Here is a 15,683-nt window from a genome sequence, read left to right as displayed (position 1 = left end):
AATCAAAATCTTTCTTTTTTACGCAAAATAATTTCTTAAAATTTAGATTGAAGTTTCATTTATTTTTAAAAAATGAATTTGGAATCCTTATCTCTGGATCTAATGGATAGATATATGACGGTCGGATCCTCGTACGAGAGGGAACGTTTTTTTCAAAATTTAAGGAAGCATGTGCCAAATCTTGGTTATTTTGTTATTAAATTTTTCCAACATGATATTCGTGCAGTAACTTGTTCAACCTGTCTCATTTTAGTGTTTCTCTGAAATAAACTTTCGTAAATGGGAATTTCTTTCCATTCAAACCCTGACACATATTATTACGATTACAATTCATCTCGCCGTTGTAATCATACATTCTAAAGTAGTGAAATATTGATAAAGCTCTTATAAATCGTGTTATGAAACTGGGTTTTAAAATTTATATTGAACTACGTTTTTCTATATTTAAAATCGCATTTTTAATGGAAAATATTTAATTTATTATAGACTTTAATAAATTTCAAATTGTTTCTACGATCAAGCCTTACCTAACAGCACCACCAACACACTTTACAATCGGCCAATGAGCAGTCAGTCGTCATTGTCGTCAGTTTCATCGCGACGATCGAACGACAATCTGCCAAAAAAAGGTTTATGCCATAAATTTTAGTCAATTTTATAAAATTAATTTTATGATAAATCATTCGGTATTACCAAATTATAACAAGGCATTTGACGTATCGCCTTTTTTTACGCCAAAGTTTTTTTGCAGCCGATTTGGACTTGGTTCTAAGGCTCTCTTTGAAAAATTTGTTCACTAAAGCGTTTTTAATTCTTTATTATCATTTTTTAATTCTTTATTATCATTTTTTAATTCTTTATTATCATTTTTTAATTCTTTATTATCATTTTTTAATTCTTTATTATCATTTTTTAATTCTTTATTATTATTTTTTAATTCTTTACTTGCTCTCATCTTGGTGATGTTGTTTTGCGTACACTTACGTGCAAATACATTTGAAATGCACCTCGTCTACAGAGAAATGCGTATCGCATATATGACATAATTTTATTTTGTATCTAGTAGAGTTAATCTCTCATTTGCATATATGTATAATTGTATACCATTGCATCGCTTGTATGGTTGCTTATCTGGATTACATTTTTGTTTGAGTTTTAAAACTTCGTCGTAAGAATATGTCACAACATGTCGTTAAAATTATTTTAAATCCTAACAACTATTATAATAAATTGTTGAAAAACTCTCGACAGTTTCGTTGTTTCAAATGTACGACCAGAGAAACAGACAGGGACGGCTACCTCCATACTACTCATTCAACGACCCACACCTCAGAGATTTCTACCTGAGGAAATACTTTGCCATCACACAAACTGTAAGCCAAAAATTTAAAAGTTTTCAGACGTTATCTTTTGTTCATTGCCCTGTCGTCATAAACTTTTGCTTGAACAGTTAGTTATAAAAACTTCGAAATCATTTAACGTCTATTCAAATTATGAGAGTAATATGTCTACTGACAGCCGAATTAAACAAACTGAGCAAATCACTATTTTAATTTTCATCATGTTATATCGAAAAACTGTTTGTTTGCAAGCAACAATGGTAGAAATGGAATGTTGCAATTACTGGCTGATCTAAACGTAAAGACTATGTACACGCTTCGATGGTAATTTAACTTGCACGCGTGTAACTGACGACAAATTTGTTCCAAATAACAAACAGCATAACTGAGGCCGAAAAAATTGATTTGAAGTAAAATGTATTTAGCATTTGTTTGTGTTACTAAAAAAAATCATTGTTTTCGGTATATGTTGTTGTGTTTTATAAACCGAAACCGTTTGACGAATGCTATCACATTATTTAAATGTTCATCAAGAATAAAGAAATAAATAAAAATATTTAAATTAATTTGAATAAATTTGGAAGTAGAAGTTTATGCGGTTTTTAGCGTGAAGAATATCACCGCACGTAAATGAAGAATGACCTTTTAACGTTATATCACTTTCAGTGCTATGCAATCATTCATTGATAAGTTCGGAGTCGTAAATTATATTTGGTTGTCAGAATGTTATCATCGAGTGTTGAGTGTTCGTTTATCTTTTTCGTGTGCTTTTTATCAAAAAAATGTTTCCATCGTTTATTTTCATCAATCAACTTCGTTGCTATCCTCAAGATTCATTAGTTTGTTATCTTTTTTTGCCGCCACTGTCATCATTATCATCATTATCGTCATCATCATTATCATCATCGTCATTAATACCACAAGCAAAAACATCAACACAAGCAAAAGGCATCATAATCAACAGCCACATCATCACCATAACCGCCAACAAAACCAGTCTCACAACATCACAACAACACTTCATAAAGGAATACGTGAAGTACCAAATGGCCAGTCAAGCACCCAAAACTACAAAAAAGAAAAAGAAAAAACCTAAAGAAAATTTCAACGACTGTGACGCCATCTACACCATCTTCGTCACCACTGGCAGCCACCCAAACGCCGGCACCACGACAAAAGTGAACTTAAGTATCAACGGAGAAAACGGTAAAATAAATAGAAAGAGGTTGATGAAAAGTGGAGGGGGTAAGAAGTTTGCATTCATGAGGGGGCAGACGCAGAAGTTCAAGATTGGTGGCATTGACGTTGGCCGGATTGAGAATGTCGTTGTTGAGGTAACTGCAGCAACTGCCAAAAAAGGAATGGCGACTTCTTTTTTATTTCTTACTTCAAATTATTAAAATTAAACAAAAAAAAAACATTTGTTCATTGTGAAACCAGCACAGCAGCGTCTTGGAGGAAGACGATTGGTTCCTGGAAATGATAAAAATAAAGCAATCATCACTGTTTTCGTCCGATTCGTCCACTTACACATTCCCGTGTTCTGATTGGCTGTCAATCCACCAATCAGATGGTCTCACCAAACGGAAGCTGTATGCTCAAAATCCTTCCGAATATATCGGTTAGTGATTTTGGTTTTTGTTGATTTTTTCGTTAATTCATTCCTGCAAGTTAATGCATAGAAAATAAACTAGTGACCATGTAAATTTGATGTTTAATTATCGCCCAACCAAAGATTACGAATTAACCGTGATAACCGGAAATAAGAAAGGAGCGGGAACAAGCGCGCACGTCTTCGTCACGATATTCGGACAAAATGGCCGACAGACGGAGAAAATTCAACTAAATAAAACAAATTTTAATAATAATAATAATAGTGGTGGTAATGATGATGATTATTTCGCCAAGGGTAGGAACAGTTTTTTTAGATTTAAAGAGAGAAATGTTGGAAACATTAATAAAATTAGGTTTTCGTTTTTATTAATGTTCTTTGTTTTTGTTATTATTATTAATGTTCTTTGTTATTGTTGTTGTTGATGTTTTTTGTTGTCATTATTGATATTCTTTTTGTTTGTTTATGTTATTTTTTCACACACCCACACGCACATGCACACACGTGCACACGCACAACACACACACAAATATAAACAGACACACACACAACTATAAACACACACACGCAAATATAAACACACACACACAAATATACACATGCCTATAGAGTTGAGCACGACAATTACGGATTTGCTCCTGGCTGGTTTCTGGAGAAGGTATCTATAACAATTTAATAATTAATAAATAAATAAATTAATTAAATAATAATTTAATGATAACTTAATTACCTAATTAATTAAATTAATTCATTAATTGTTATATATTCTGCAGTTTTTTTTTATTCATATGTGTTAATTTTTTTACAAATAAAAATGATCATCGTGGGAGTTTTCATTTGACATTTGTGTAGATTTATTTTTAAAAAATGATCATTATTATTTTTCAATTTTCTACCCCTCGTTCACTTGTTACAATATTAACGTATTTGTACGCACTGTATTTTTGTTCTCTCTCTCTCTCTCTCTCTCTCTCTCTCTCTCTCTTTTTCTCTCTTACTGAAAAAATACCAAAAATAATTTGTAGAATGTTAATTTGTAGAATTTAGAGAAGTATTACACGGCTGTATGTCCGACAAACACGTTCAGATAATAATAAAAGAAATTACGAACTCGTCCGGCAAGTCAAATCCTGACAACTGTTATTACTTCCCGTGCTGTGATTGGCTGGCAAAAGATGAGGGCGATGGATGCATATACAAGGATCTGGTTGCCACCAACAATCCCAACGACGATTTCCAAAAAGGTGGATGATAGTTTGGTTGGGGGCTGGTACTGGTGGAGGCGTTTTTGAGATTGCTTTCGTTATTTGGTCTCACCAATTAATCAATTAACCGACCAACCATCCATCAAACCAATTAACCAACAATCCAACTAATCAACCAATCAATTAACCAACAATCTAACTAACCAATCAACCATTCAACTAACTAACCATCCAACTAATCAACCATCACACCAACCAACCAGCCATCCAACCAACAAATCATCCAACCAACCATCCAATCAACCATCTAACCAACCAACCATCCATCTGAACCACCCAGCAAAAGAGTACAAGATCCTGGTGTATACAGGCGACAAATCCGGCGCTGGAACTGACGCCAACGTGAGCATCCAACTCTTCGGAAAGGAGGCTGACAGTGGAGAGAAGATGCTCGATGCTAAGGGCAGGAATGACTTTGAAAGGAACAAGTGAGTTGTGATGATGATGTGGACGATGATGATGATGTGATGTGAATGATAATGATGATGATGTGGAAGAAGATGATGATAATGATGATGATTATGATTTAGATGAAGATGATGATGCTGATGTAGACGATGATGATAATGATGTGATGATGATATGATGTGGTGTAGACGATGATGATTACGATAATAATGTGGTGATGATAATAACAATGTACATGGATTATGATAATGATAATGATGATGATAGTGAGGATATGCTGATGATGATAATGTTGATGACGATATGATGATGGCAAAGTTATCGGCAAAGAATATAATTTCACCATCGCCATCACAACCATCAATATCAACATCATCATCATCATTATCACCATCTTCATCCCCATCATCGCCACTATTATCGCCATCCTCATTATCATCACCGTCATAAGCATCATCGCCGTCACTATTATCGTCATCATCGTAATCATCGTCATCATCACCATTATCATCACCATGAACAGGATGGACGAGTTCACCATCAAGTCAGCTGACCTGGGACCACTGCAGCGAATCAGGATTGGACACGACAACAAGGGCGCATGTGCCAGTTGGTACCTGGCGAAGGTCGAGGTCATTGACCTGCAGCTTAACAAGAGTTATTTGTTTCCGTGCGAGAGGTGAGTGAAGTTGTGGTTGTGGGGTTATCTCTCTATCTCTTTCTCTCTCTCTCACTCTCTCTCTATGTGTGTGTGTGTGTGTGTGTTGTGACACAAGCTTTCGGACGAGTGTGAAATCGTAGTATCGTCATGTATTCAGGGAGTTTTCTGAGAGACGCTGTTTGAACTCTACTTGAAAAACTGCCGTTGAATATTTTTTGATTGATTGATTGATCGATTGACTTAGTAATTAATTGGTTAATTAATTAACTTTATGATCGATTGACTAATTGACCATCGTCATCATCATCATCATGCTCATCATCATCATAATCATAATAATAATCATCATCATCATCATGCTCATCATCATAATCCCCATTATCATCATCATCGCCATCATCATCGTGGTCATCATCACCATCACCACCACCACCATCAAGGTGGTTGGCAGTGGATGAAGATGACGGGCAGACGTACAGGGACCTCACCTGCGCCGGTGCAGACGGCTTTCTCGCTGGCCCCGGTACGAAAAATAATAATAATAAATAATAATAATAATAAATAATAATAATAATGATGATAATAATAATGGTGGTGACAATAATTTTTATTATTTATATTTCACTTACTTGTCCAACTACCTGATGACATATCCATCAACAACAACAACAACAACAAAAATCTCCAGGAATTTCCTACGATTTAAAAATAAAAACCGGTGACGTCAGAAATGCCGGCACTTCCGCTAACGTCTACGTCATCATGTACGGAGGGATACCTGATGACGACGACGATGATGATGACGACGACGATGATGATGATGACGATCGTGGTGGTAGTTGTGGTGGAAAGAAATCGATGCAGAGGTGGAATGATACTTACAATTACAACAACAATAATAAGAGCAATAACAAGTCATCAGACAATAAAAATAATAATAATAATAATAATAAGATTGCCGCTGTTGAGAAATGCAGTGGCAAAGTGTGGCTGAAAAATTGCAAATTCGAAAGAAACAGAACCGACATCTGCAAGCTGGAAATTGCCGAACTTGTCAGTCCTGTTTCGAAGCTGGTGGTTGGTCATGACGATAGGGGCAGTGGGGCTGGATGGTTCCTTGATGAGGTTGGTTGGTCGGTTGCTTGACTGGTTGGTCCATCGGTTGGTTGTTTGGTTGACTGGCTGGTTAGTTGTTTGATTGGTCGGTCGGTTGGCTAGTTGGTTGATAGGTTGGTTGATTGGTTGGTTGATTGGTTGGTTGATTGGTTGGTTGATCGGTTGGCTGGTTGGTTGATTGATTGGTCGGTTGGCTCGTTGGTTGATTGCTTGGTCGGTAGGTAGGTTGGCTGGTTGGTTAAATAGTTGGCTGTTTATTGATTGGCTGGATTTTGATTGTATATATATATTGGCTTTTGATTGTATATAGATTGTATGCTTTTGAGTGGTAGTAGGTTGCATTTTATTCAAAGAACCAATTTTTTACCCAATCAAAATCAATCAATCAATTAACCAACCAACCAACCGACCATCAGATTATAGTAGATTGTCCACTAACCGGCATAGAGCAAACATTCACATGCAACAAGTGGCTGGCTAGAGATGAGGAGGATTGCCTGATTGAAAGGGTTCTTTCGGAAACTTCTAGAAGAGTTAAAGATAAAAGTTTGTTGTTATTGCTGTTGTTTGAGATGGTCAGGAGGTTGTTTGAGATGGTGAGGAGGTTGTTTGGACTGTTGTTCATAATGGGTATTTTACATTTTTTTTAAACTCTGGCCGTTTTCGACAGTTACATCCTATCGTTCGGTGATGCAGTTGTCGATGTTAATGATGATGTCAAATTTTTTTCAATAACATTAACAACATCAACAGACATCATAAATAAACAACAACAACAACAACACTATTTGCAACAACAATAAACAAGCAACAACAACACTATTCGCAACAGCAACAAACAACAACAACGCTATTCGCAACAACAACAACGCTATTCGCAACAACAACAACGTTATTCGCAACAACAATAACGCTATTCGCAACAACAGCAAACAACAACAGCAAACAACAACAACACTATACGCAAGAACAGCAACCCGTCAACAACAACACACACCTGTATAACATTCAGAAACAACGTGGAAAGTAACAGTATACACGTGCAATGATCGGGGCGCCGGCACTGATGCCAACGTATTCATTGCTCTCTACGGCCGGAAAAAATTAAACCACAACTACAACAGCCACAACTACAACAGCCACAATAGCCACAGCAACCACAATACTATTGACAGACGACAAAGCAGTCTACGACAAAATAACAACAACAATATAAATAACAACAATAACAATAATTTCAGCCGCAAAAACAGCATGTACAGCGACAGTATAGATAACATCAGAAGGGGTAGCACCATGTCAAACGTAAGTGAAACTAGGAAAAAACTCCCGACCTATTTAAAAAGCAGGGATGTGCTGTTAGAAAACAAAGGTGACAGTTTCGAATCGGGTCAGGTCGATTCGTTCGTTGTTGACCTCGAGAATGTAGGTCAGCCAATCAAATTGAGGGTGTGGCATGATAATAGGAAGGCTTTTGCTGCCTGGAAACTTTTTAAGGTGAGGTGAGGTGAGGTAGGGAGTTTTTATTTTTACCGTGTTTCATAATTTTATTGCTATTATTTTTCTACTTTATTTATTATTATTTGGTCATTTGATGGATAATTTTATTATTTCCAATCATTGATTCAATTTTTTGTTAACTTAATTCCAAATATTTTCCTTTTCCTTAAATGATGTATTTAAAATAGATTTTTTTTTCACAATTAATTCAGAACCATCCAATCGATCCAATCGATCGATCGATCGATCAATCAATCAATCAATCAACCAACCAACCAACCACCAACTTACAAAGAACTTACCAACCGATCACCAACCAATCAGATTGAAATGGAGAACCAATCGACAAAGCGCTTTTACACATTCATGTGCAATCGCTGGCTATCTGAGAATGATGATGACCAGGAAATTGTTCGGGAACTACCAGCTGTGGGAGGAAACATTAAGGAACCTCTAAATCGTTAGTAAGCCGAATGTACCGGGTTCAATTCCGAATGTTTCTCATTGTTTATTAGGATGGATGCGAATGCACGTATTTAAAAACTGTAACTCGCACACACACACACGCACGTACATGCACGCACGCACACACACGCGCGCGCACACAAAAAAAACACGCGTATGTGTATAATTTTAATGTATGATGAATAATCATTTAAAAACATCGATCACTGTTTTTATGTTTTCAATACTTTCCATCACAGAACCTCATCATCACACCATCATCATTTAACCATCATCATCATTGCAATCGTCTTCATCAGAATAACTACTACTACCACCATCATCATCATCACCAACAGTGTACCGGTACTTGGTGTCGGTACATACCGGCAAGAAGGTGGGAGCGGGTACCGATGCCAACGTGTTCATCAATGTATTCGGTGAGAACGGTGATACTGGGGATCGATTCCTCAAGAGAGCGACCGCTGGTGGTGGTGGTGGGGGCAACAAATTTGAGTCTGGAAAGGTCGCTGACGACGATGATGAGAATGATGATGGTGGCGATTGTGATGATGATGGTGATGATGATGTTTGTGATGATGATGATGATGATGGTGGTTGTGATGATGATGATTGTGATGGTGACTGTAGTGGTTGTGATGATGATGGTGATGATGACGATGGTGATGATGATGGTGATGGTGGTTGCGATGATGATGATGGTGGTTGTTATAATGATTGTTGATTGTACCTTATAAAAAAAAAAACGTGGAATATTATTGTGACTATAAATTTTTTCCTTATATTCATCATCGTCGTCATCATCGTCATTATTATTATTATTATTATATTATCATCATTATTATCATCACCATCATCACAACAGAAAGATGATTTCACAATCGAAGCAGTTGATTTAGGAAAGCTTACCAAGATAAGGATAGGGCACGATGGGACGGGTCCAGGTTGTTGTTGGTGATGATGATGTAATGATGATGATGATGATGACGATGTTGTTATTGATGATGATTTTGTTGTTGATGATGATAATGTTGTTGTTGTGATGTTGCTGACGATGTAGTTGATGACGATGATGTTGTTGTTGTTGTTGATGATGATGACGATGGTGATGTTGACGATGGTGATGATGATGAGGAGGAGGAGGAAGAGGAGAAAGATGATGATGATGATGATGGCGATGATGTAGATGATCTCAACTTTGAAGATTTCGACAGGAAACGGATACTGAAATGTAAATTTTGTACCAGGAAGTGGTTGGTTTTTAGACAAAGTGGTCATCTCTCGTTTGTCCGCTGCTAACCAGAATAACAACGCTAACCATGGTGATGAGGACGTCAGGAAGAGAAGCAACAGTAGTAGTAGTAGCGGTGGTAATGGTGGTGGTAGTCGTGGCGTCAGCAGACCTGTGGTCTTCGATTGCAACAGGTTTTTTAATACAATTTTTTTTTTAGATTTTTTAAAAGGTAGCAGCAGCAAAGAGACAACACACGTAGATACTCGAGGATCCATAGGCATTCGAATCCAGTCACTGCAACACAAGTGACTGGCCTCCTAACCATTACACTACCGCAACTTCCAACTCAACTATGTTGGTTGAACTTCGATGATGGTACTACCTAAATACGTTCATTTAGTTGTTATTTATGATTTAATGCCTGTTTTATTTTAAGATTTATTGATATTAAATGAATGATTGCTTATAAGAATGATTGAATGATTGAATGCTTTAATTATTGAATGATTGAATGATTAAATGTTTGATTGATTGAATGATTGGATGTTTGATTGATTGAATGATTTAATGATTGAATGAATAAATGATTGAATGTTTGAATGATTGAATGTTTGAATGATTGTATGTTTGAATGTTGGAATGATTGAATGATTGACATTTTAAGATGGTTGGACACAAAAGAAGACGATGGACAGATAGTCAGAGAGTTGTTTCCAGGAGGAATACAAATGCTTAAAAGTCAGTTGTGAATCTTACATAGAAACTCTGAAATTATTTCTCGACTGACATGTGGCGTTTCGTCCAACTCGTGCTTTTCATATCGTTGGTGACCTTCTCGTCTCAACTATTTTTTTGGTACATTTTATTGCAAGAGCAAAAGGACCAGCCAAACAAAAAAGGTTGAAGGTTAAATTAAAGTACCCAACTCTTGCTAGCCGCGAAAACGTCTACAACTGCATCGACGACTGAAAATCTATATATTGAATAAAAATTCAAATTTATCAATTAAATTTCTTAAAAAACGAGTTCGTCGTTAGTTTTTTTGGTTAACAAATTTATTCATTAAACTCAGTCAACATGGCAAAACAAAAGACAAAACAAATAATCAAAGAGAATATTAAAATGAGATGAAGATTTCACAGAGATATCATCTCACACCAACAACACACACACACACACGTGCACATACCGACAACACACACACACTAACAACACACACGCACGCGCACACTAACAATTCACATCAACACACACACACACACGTACACACACACACGTACACAGCAACGAGCTACCACGTGAGTGTGACCACTGGCACCTGCAGACAGGCTGGCACCGATGCGAACGTGCACATACAGCTGTTCGGAGAAGCAGGCGAAACCACTGGGAAGTTGAGGCTTGGGAATTCCCAGAACGATACTAAAAATAAGTTTGAGGCCGGAAGAGTTGATCTCTTTGTCATTGAAGCTGTTGATATTGGGAAGGTTGGCTTGAGGTGGTAGTCAGTGATGGTGGTGGTGATTAAGGTGATGATGATGTCAATGATGATGATGTGGCCTGAAAACCATGTTTACCAAATAGTTTTAACTAAAACTCAGTGTTTGCATGAGTTTAGTTTGATTGAATCTCTAAAATGGTTATTCTTTCAAAATTCACCACACCTCTGTCAACACGCACATCCCTATTTCAGATCACGAAAATTCTGATCGGCCACGACGGATCGAAATTAGGTTCGGGGTGGTTCCTGGAGTCGGTGCATGTGAAGGTGCCAAGCAGGGGGGAGGTGTACGACTTCCCCTGCCATCGCTGGCTGGACAAGAGTGAAGACGATGGGCTGATTGAGAGAGAGCTATATCCGGGGAAGCTGAAGATGCTCGCAGCTGAAAAAAGTTTCATGATCTCGTTTCGTTTTTAAATTTTTTCAACGAATTATTTTCTTTATTTAAGTAGTAAAGGAAAATAAAGAATTATTTGAGTCGTTATAAGAATTCTTTTGTTTATAACATTATTGAAAGTGAAACATATATTCACATGAGGCACATTACGACAAAGCATTCACGCACACAATATTTTTGAATACACCGAAATACATGCACACATACAAACATGCACGCACACATACGCACACATACAAACGCATACTCACACACGCACACACGCGCGCACACACACACAGCTTACTGCATAACGATATGGACGGGTGACAAGCGAGGAGCGGGAACTGATTCGAACGTCTTCATTCAGATGTATGGTGCCAGAAGAAACCTTAAAACTGAAGAGATGCTGTTGAGGAACAAGTCTGATAATTTTGAGAGGGGAAAAAAGGATGTGTTCAAGGTTGGCTGGTTGTTTGGTTGGTTGGTTGGTTTATCGGTTGGTTGGTTGGTTCATTGGTTGGTTGTTTGGCTGGTTAGTTTGTTGAATGGTCGGTCGGTCAGTTTGTCAGGAGACTGGTTGGTCGCTTGGCTTTTGAAATTTATTGACTGATTGAGTTATATGATTAATTGGTAAAACTGATCAGTTAAATTGTTGGGTGGATTAATTTTTTTTACCGACTGATTTGTTCTGTTGGTCGAATTAACTCTTTCACAACTAATTTTTAAAATTTATAACATGCAAGATTGAGATAAAGACTGAGAATTATCATAAAGTGTAAAATGAAACAAATAAAATCCTTGAAAAATAAATAACTCACAATTAAAATTGTTGAAACTTTAAATATAACCAATGAACGTAAAACTCCAAACTGCAACGTGGAAAGGTCGAGGCAGCTGACGTTGGGAAGATATCAAAGATTCGCATCGGCCACGACGGCAAGGGTGCCTTCTCTGGATGGTTCCTTGAAAAGGTTCCAAAACCATTTACTTACTTACTTACTTACTTACACAAACATGAATTTTCACCTTCGCAAACCAAAAAGATCTTCTGATATTTTTACAAGACTGTTTCGGTGCTTTGGTGTTTTTTATTTACTTTTTCATTCACTTATTAGTCCTATCTTCTTAGTTATTCCATTAAATTATACAAATTTCAAGGTCTTAATACAGTGTAAAACAACGAGAAAAATAAATAGCGATGACGATGACGACGACGACGACGTTAGTAGCAGCAGTAGCGGTAATAGCAGCAACGGCGATGACGGCCGCAGCCGTAACAAACGCAACGACAACAACTACAAAGCAGCAGCATCAAAACAACATAAAAAACAACTGAAAAAGACATCGTCAAGTTCATCAATCTTGTCTAATTCAAGCCTCAAACGATCGTCACTGAAACGCGATATCGATCGCAACCGCGCCGACAGTAGCAACAATCACCACCACCACCACCACAGCAATTTGAATCTTGACGATAGTTTCAGAAGTAGAAGTAGACTGAGTGTTAGTTTTGATGAAGATCGCGATGAGAGGTTCAGTCGTAAGAAACAACAACAACAACAATACCAACATCAGCAGCAGCAAAAACAGCGCTTGCAACAAAGAAGACAATCGTCACAACAACAGCAACAACCACCGCAAAAGAGACGAGATTCAAGCAGGCACAACAATCCATCAGACAGCCGCAACAACCGCAGATTCAGCAACTACATCAGAGATGACGATGACGACGATGAGGATGACATTGAAGAAGATTCTCACAATTACTACCAGCCATCAAACAACAACAACACGCCTGATTACTTCAGCAAACGAACCAGCCAATCACGTAAAATGAGTACCCAACAACAACAACAACATCATCGTCTACGTCATCAACAACGTCATTATGATGAAGACGACGACGACGATGATGGCGATGATTACAACTACAACAACAACAACAACAACAATAATAGCTCACTAGATGATGACGACGACGATGACGATGACGATAATGATGATGAAGATATTGAGGAATATTGGTTCATCTGTAGCAGATGGCTAGCAACCAATGAAGACGATGGTAAAATTGTGAGGGAACTCACCCCAGCTACAATCAATGGTGTTCTTCAAGATAACAAGTTGAAGGGTGAGGATGATGACGATGATGATGATGATGATGATGGGGATGATGATAACAATTATGATGATGGTGGGGATGATGGCAATGACGATGATGATGACGACGACAGTGGTGATGATGAATGATGATGATGACGACGACGATGATGATGATGATGGGATAATAACCACGTTGTTGTTGATGTGATAATGACGGTGTCGATGATAATGTACTATGATAACGATAATGACGTTGAAAATTATGATAACGACCTTGAAAATGATGATAATGACCTTGAAAATGATATCAATGATGACGATGATGATTGTGATCATCGCTAATAAGATAGCGAAGACGACGAAAATGATGATAAGAAAGACGATAACATTGAAGACAATGATTAAAAGATGGTAAGAAAAATGATGACATTGATAAATGTTGAAATTTCATTTAAACGACTTAATTAGTAGTAATACCATGAATACCAGTAAAACAAAGCCATGAATTTTTCAGTGAAAGAGAGAAGGTCTCAACAGTTTTCAGTCTAAATTGTTATTGGGATTTTATAAATTTTACCTTACCCCTGACTAATTTTTTCGTTGCGGGGAGGGTTTCAACCCCAAACTACCCCATTGTCACCCAACTGATAGCTTGTCTTTCAACCAATTAGAAATCGAATACGTCATCAAAGTTCTGACCGGGAATAAATTTGGGGCGGGAACTGACGCGAACGTTTACGTGACACTTGTTGGAAGTCACGGCGACACTGGGGAGCTGCATTTGAAGGAGTCTAACAATAAGAACAAGTTTGAGAGGAAACAGGTGGTTAAGTTGTTGTTGTTGTTGTTATTGTTGTTGTTGCTGTTGTTGTGATGGTTGTTGTTGGTAGTGGTGGTGGTGACGTTGTTGTTTTTGTTGTTGTTGTTGTTGTGTTGTTTTAGCAGTGTTTGTAGTTCTTCACGTTACTTTAGTTGTTGTTGTTTTTGTTGTGCAATACATCGTTCTAATGTTGTTATAATTCAACATGCAGTTTTAGCATAATTTTTCAGTTAAGATTGCCCCATTCGATCTTGCCTGGCAAATGCAAATTAAGTTAAAATAATAAGTGTAAAAGATATTCAACTTTAAAAAAATATTATTTTGAAAAAAAATTACACACCTCTGAAACACCAGACTGACGTATTCAAAATATCGGCCATCGACATCGGAACTATCGAAAGATTACAAATAAGGCATGATAACAAGGGCGGAAGTGCCGGATGGTTCCTTGAAAATGTAACCGTAGAAGATACTAAATCTAACAAAGAGTTTGTTAATTTTTAATTGAAACTTTAATGGTTATTGGTTGAATGACAACGATTAAAGCTGTATCTTGTGACGATGATTAAATTAATTAGTTAATTATCTATAATTAGTGACATCAAATAAATGAAAAAATGTTTAATTTATTAAATCAACAATTAAACAAATAAAAACGCAACAACAACAAAAACACGTCAGATACTTCTTCAACTGCCAACGGTGGCTAGCCATAGACGAAGACGACGGGCAGATATCGAGAACGTTACTGCCGCGTGGCAATGGCAGCGACGACAACGGCGACATTAAAAACAGACGTGGTAGTAGTTTCGCTTCAAAAAGTCGCAGCAGCACTCGCGACGATGACTCCAGTGGCGACAGTAGTCGGAAAAGCTCTAAACAGAGTTTGCCATTTTCATTTGACATATTTGATAATGTTATTTTTGATTATGTGATAAATAAATAAATTAAGTAATTAAAAGTTGTTGCAAATTGCGGTCCGTTTGAAGTTGAGTAGATTTTCTTAACTATAGACTCAACACAACGTAGTTTTTGTATTTATTCAAATGTTTACATTGTTGCATGGCTATCATTTGAATAAATTAATAAAAATAATTATATAAAATACTAAATGAAGTAAATAATAAATGACAAACTATTTTTATTCTCTTATTAATTATTAATAAAGATTCAACAATGATGTTAATAATTGAGATGAGTACAATATGAAATGAACAACGACCTTCAGTTGAGATGGTGCAGTACACAATACGCGTGTACACCGGAAACAAGATGGGAGCTG

General features: G+C 36.9%; 1 protein-coding gene across 1 annotated transcript; it reads left to right on the top strand.

Annotated features, from left to right (window-relative positions):
• Positions 1-72: 72 nt before the first annotated feature.
• Positions 73-15,347, top strand: HELRODRAFT_164578 (hypothetical protein; the record flags this gene model as incomplete). The annotated part of the gene is made up of 26 exons (XM_009029481.1): positions 73-184; positions 1,252-1,449; positions 2,265-2,674; positions 2,781-2,961; positions 3,076-3,307; positions 3,562-3,610; positions 4,040-4,196; positions 4,504-4,645; positions 5,149-5,304; positions 5,727-5,809; positions 5,975-6,363; positions 6,873-6,948; positions 7,415-7,899; positions 8,308-8,362; positions 8,706-8,872; positions 9,233-9,311; positions 9,615-9,792; positions 10,266-10,339; positions 10,886-11,085; positions 11,292-11,490; positions 11,778-11,929; positions 12,363-12,449; positions 12,637-13,609; positions 14,253-14,404; positions 14,756-14,889; positions 15,083-15,347. 26 exons carry the CDS (start codon positions 73-75, stop codon positions 15,345-15,347), a joined length of 5,385 nt encoding a protein of 1,794 aa, XP_009027729.1.
• Between the last annotated feature and the right edge of the window lie 336 nt (positions 15,348-15,683).

This window comes from Helobdella robusta, assembly GCF_000326865.2.
Source record: "Helobdella robusta unplaced genomic scaffold HELROscaffold_6, whole genome shotgun sequence".
NCBI classification, from domain to species: domain Eukaryota; kingdom Metazoa; phylum Annelida; class Clitellata; order Rhynchobdellida; family Glossiphoniidae; genus Helobdella; species Helobdella robusta.
The sequence above is the reverse complement of the archived record's forward strand: the minus strand, read 5'-3'. Positions and strand labels throughout refer to the sequence as shown.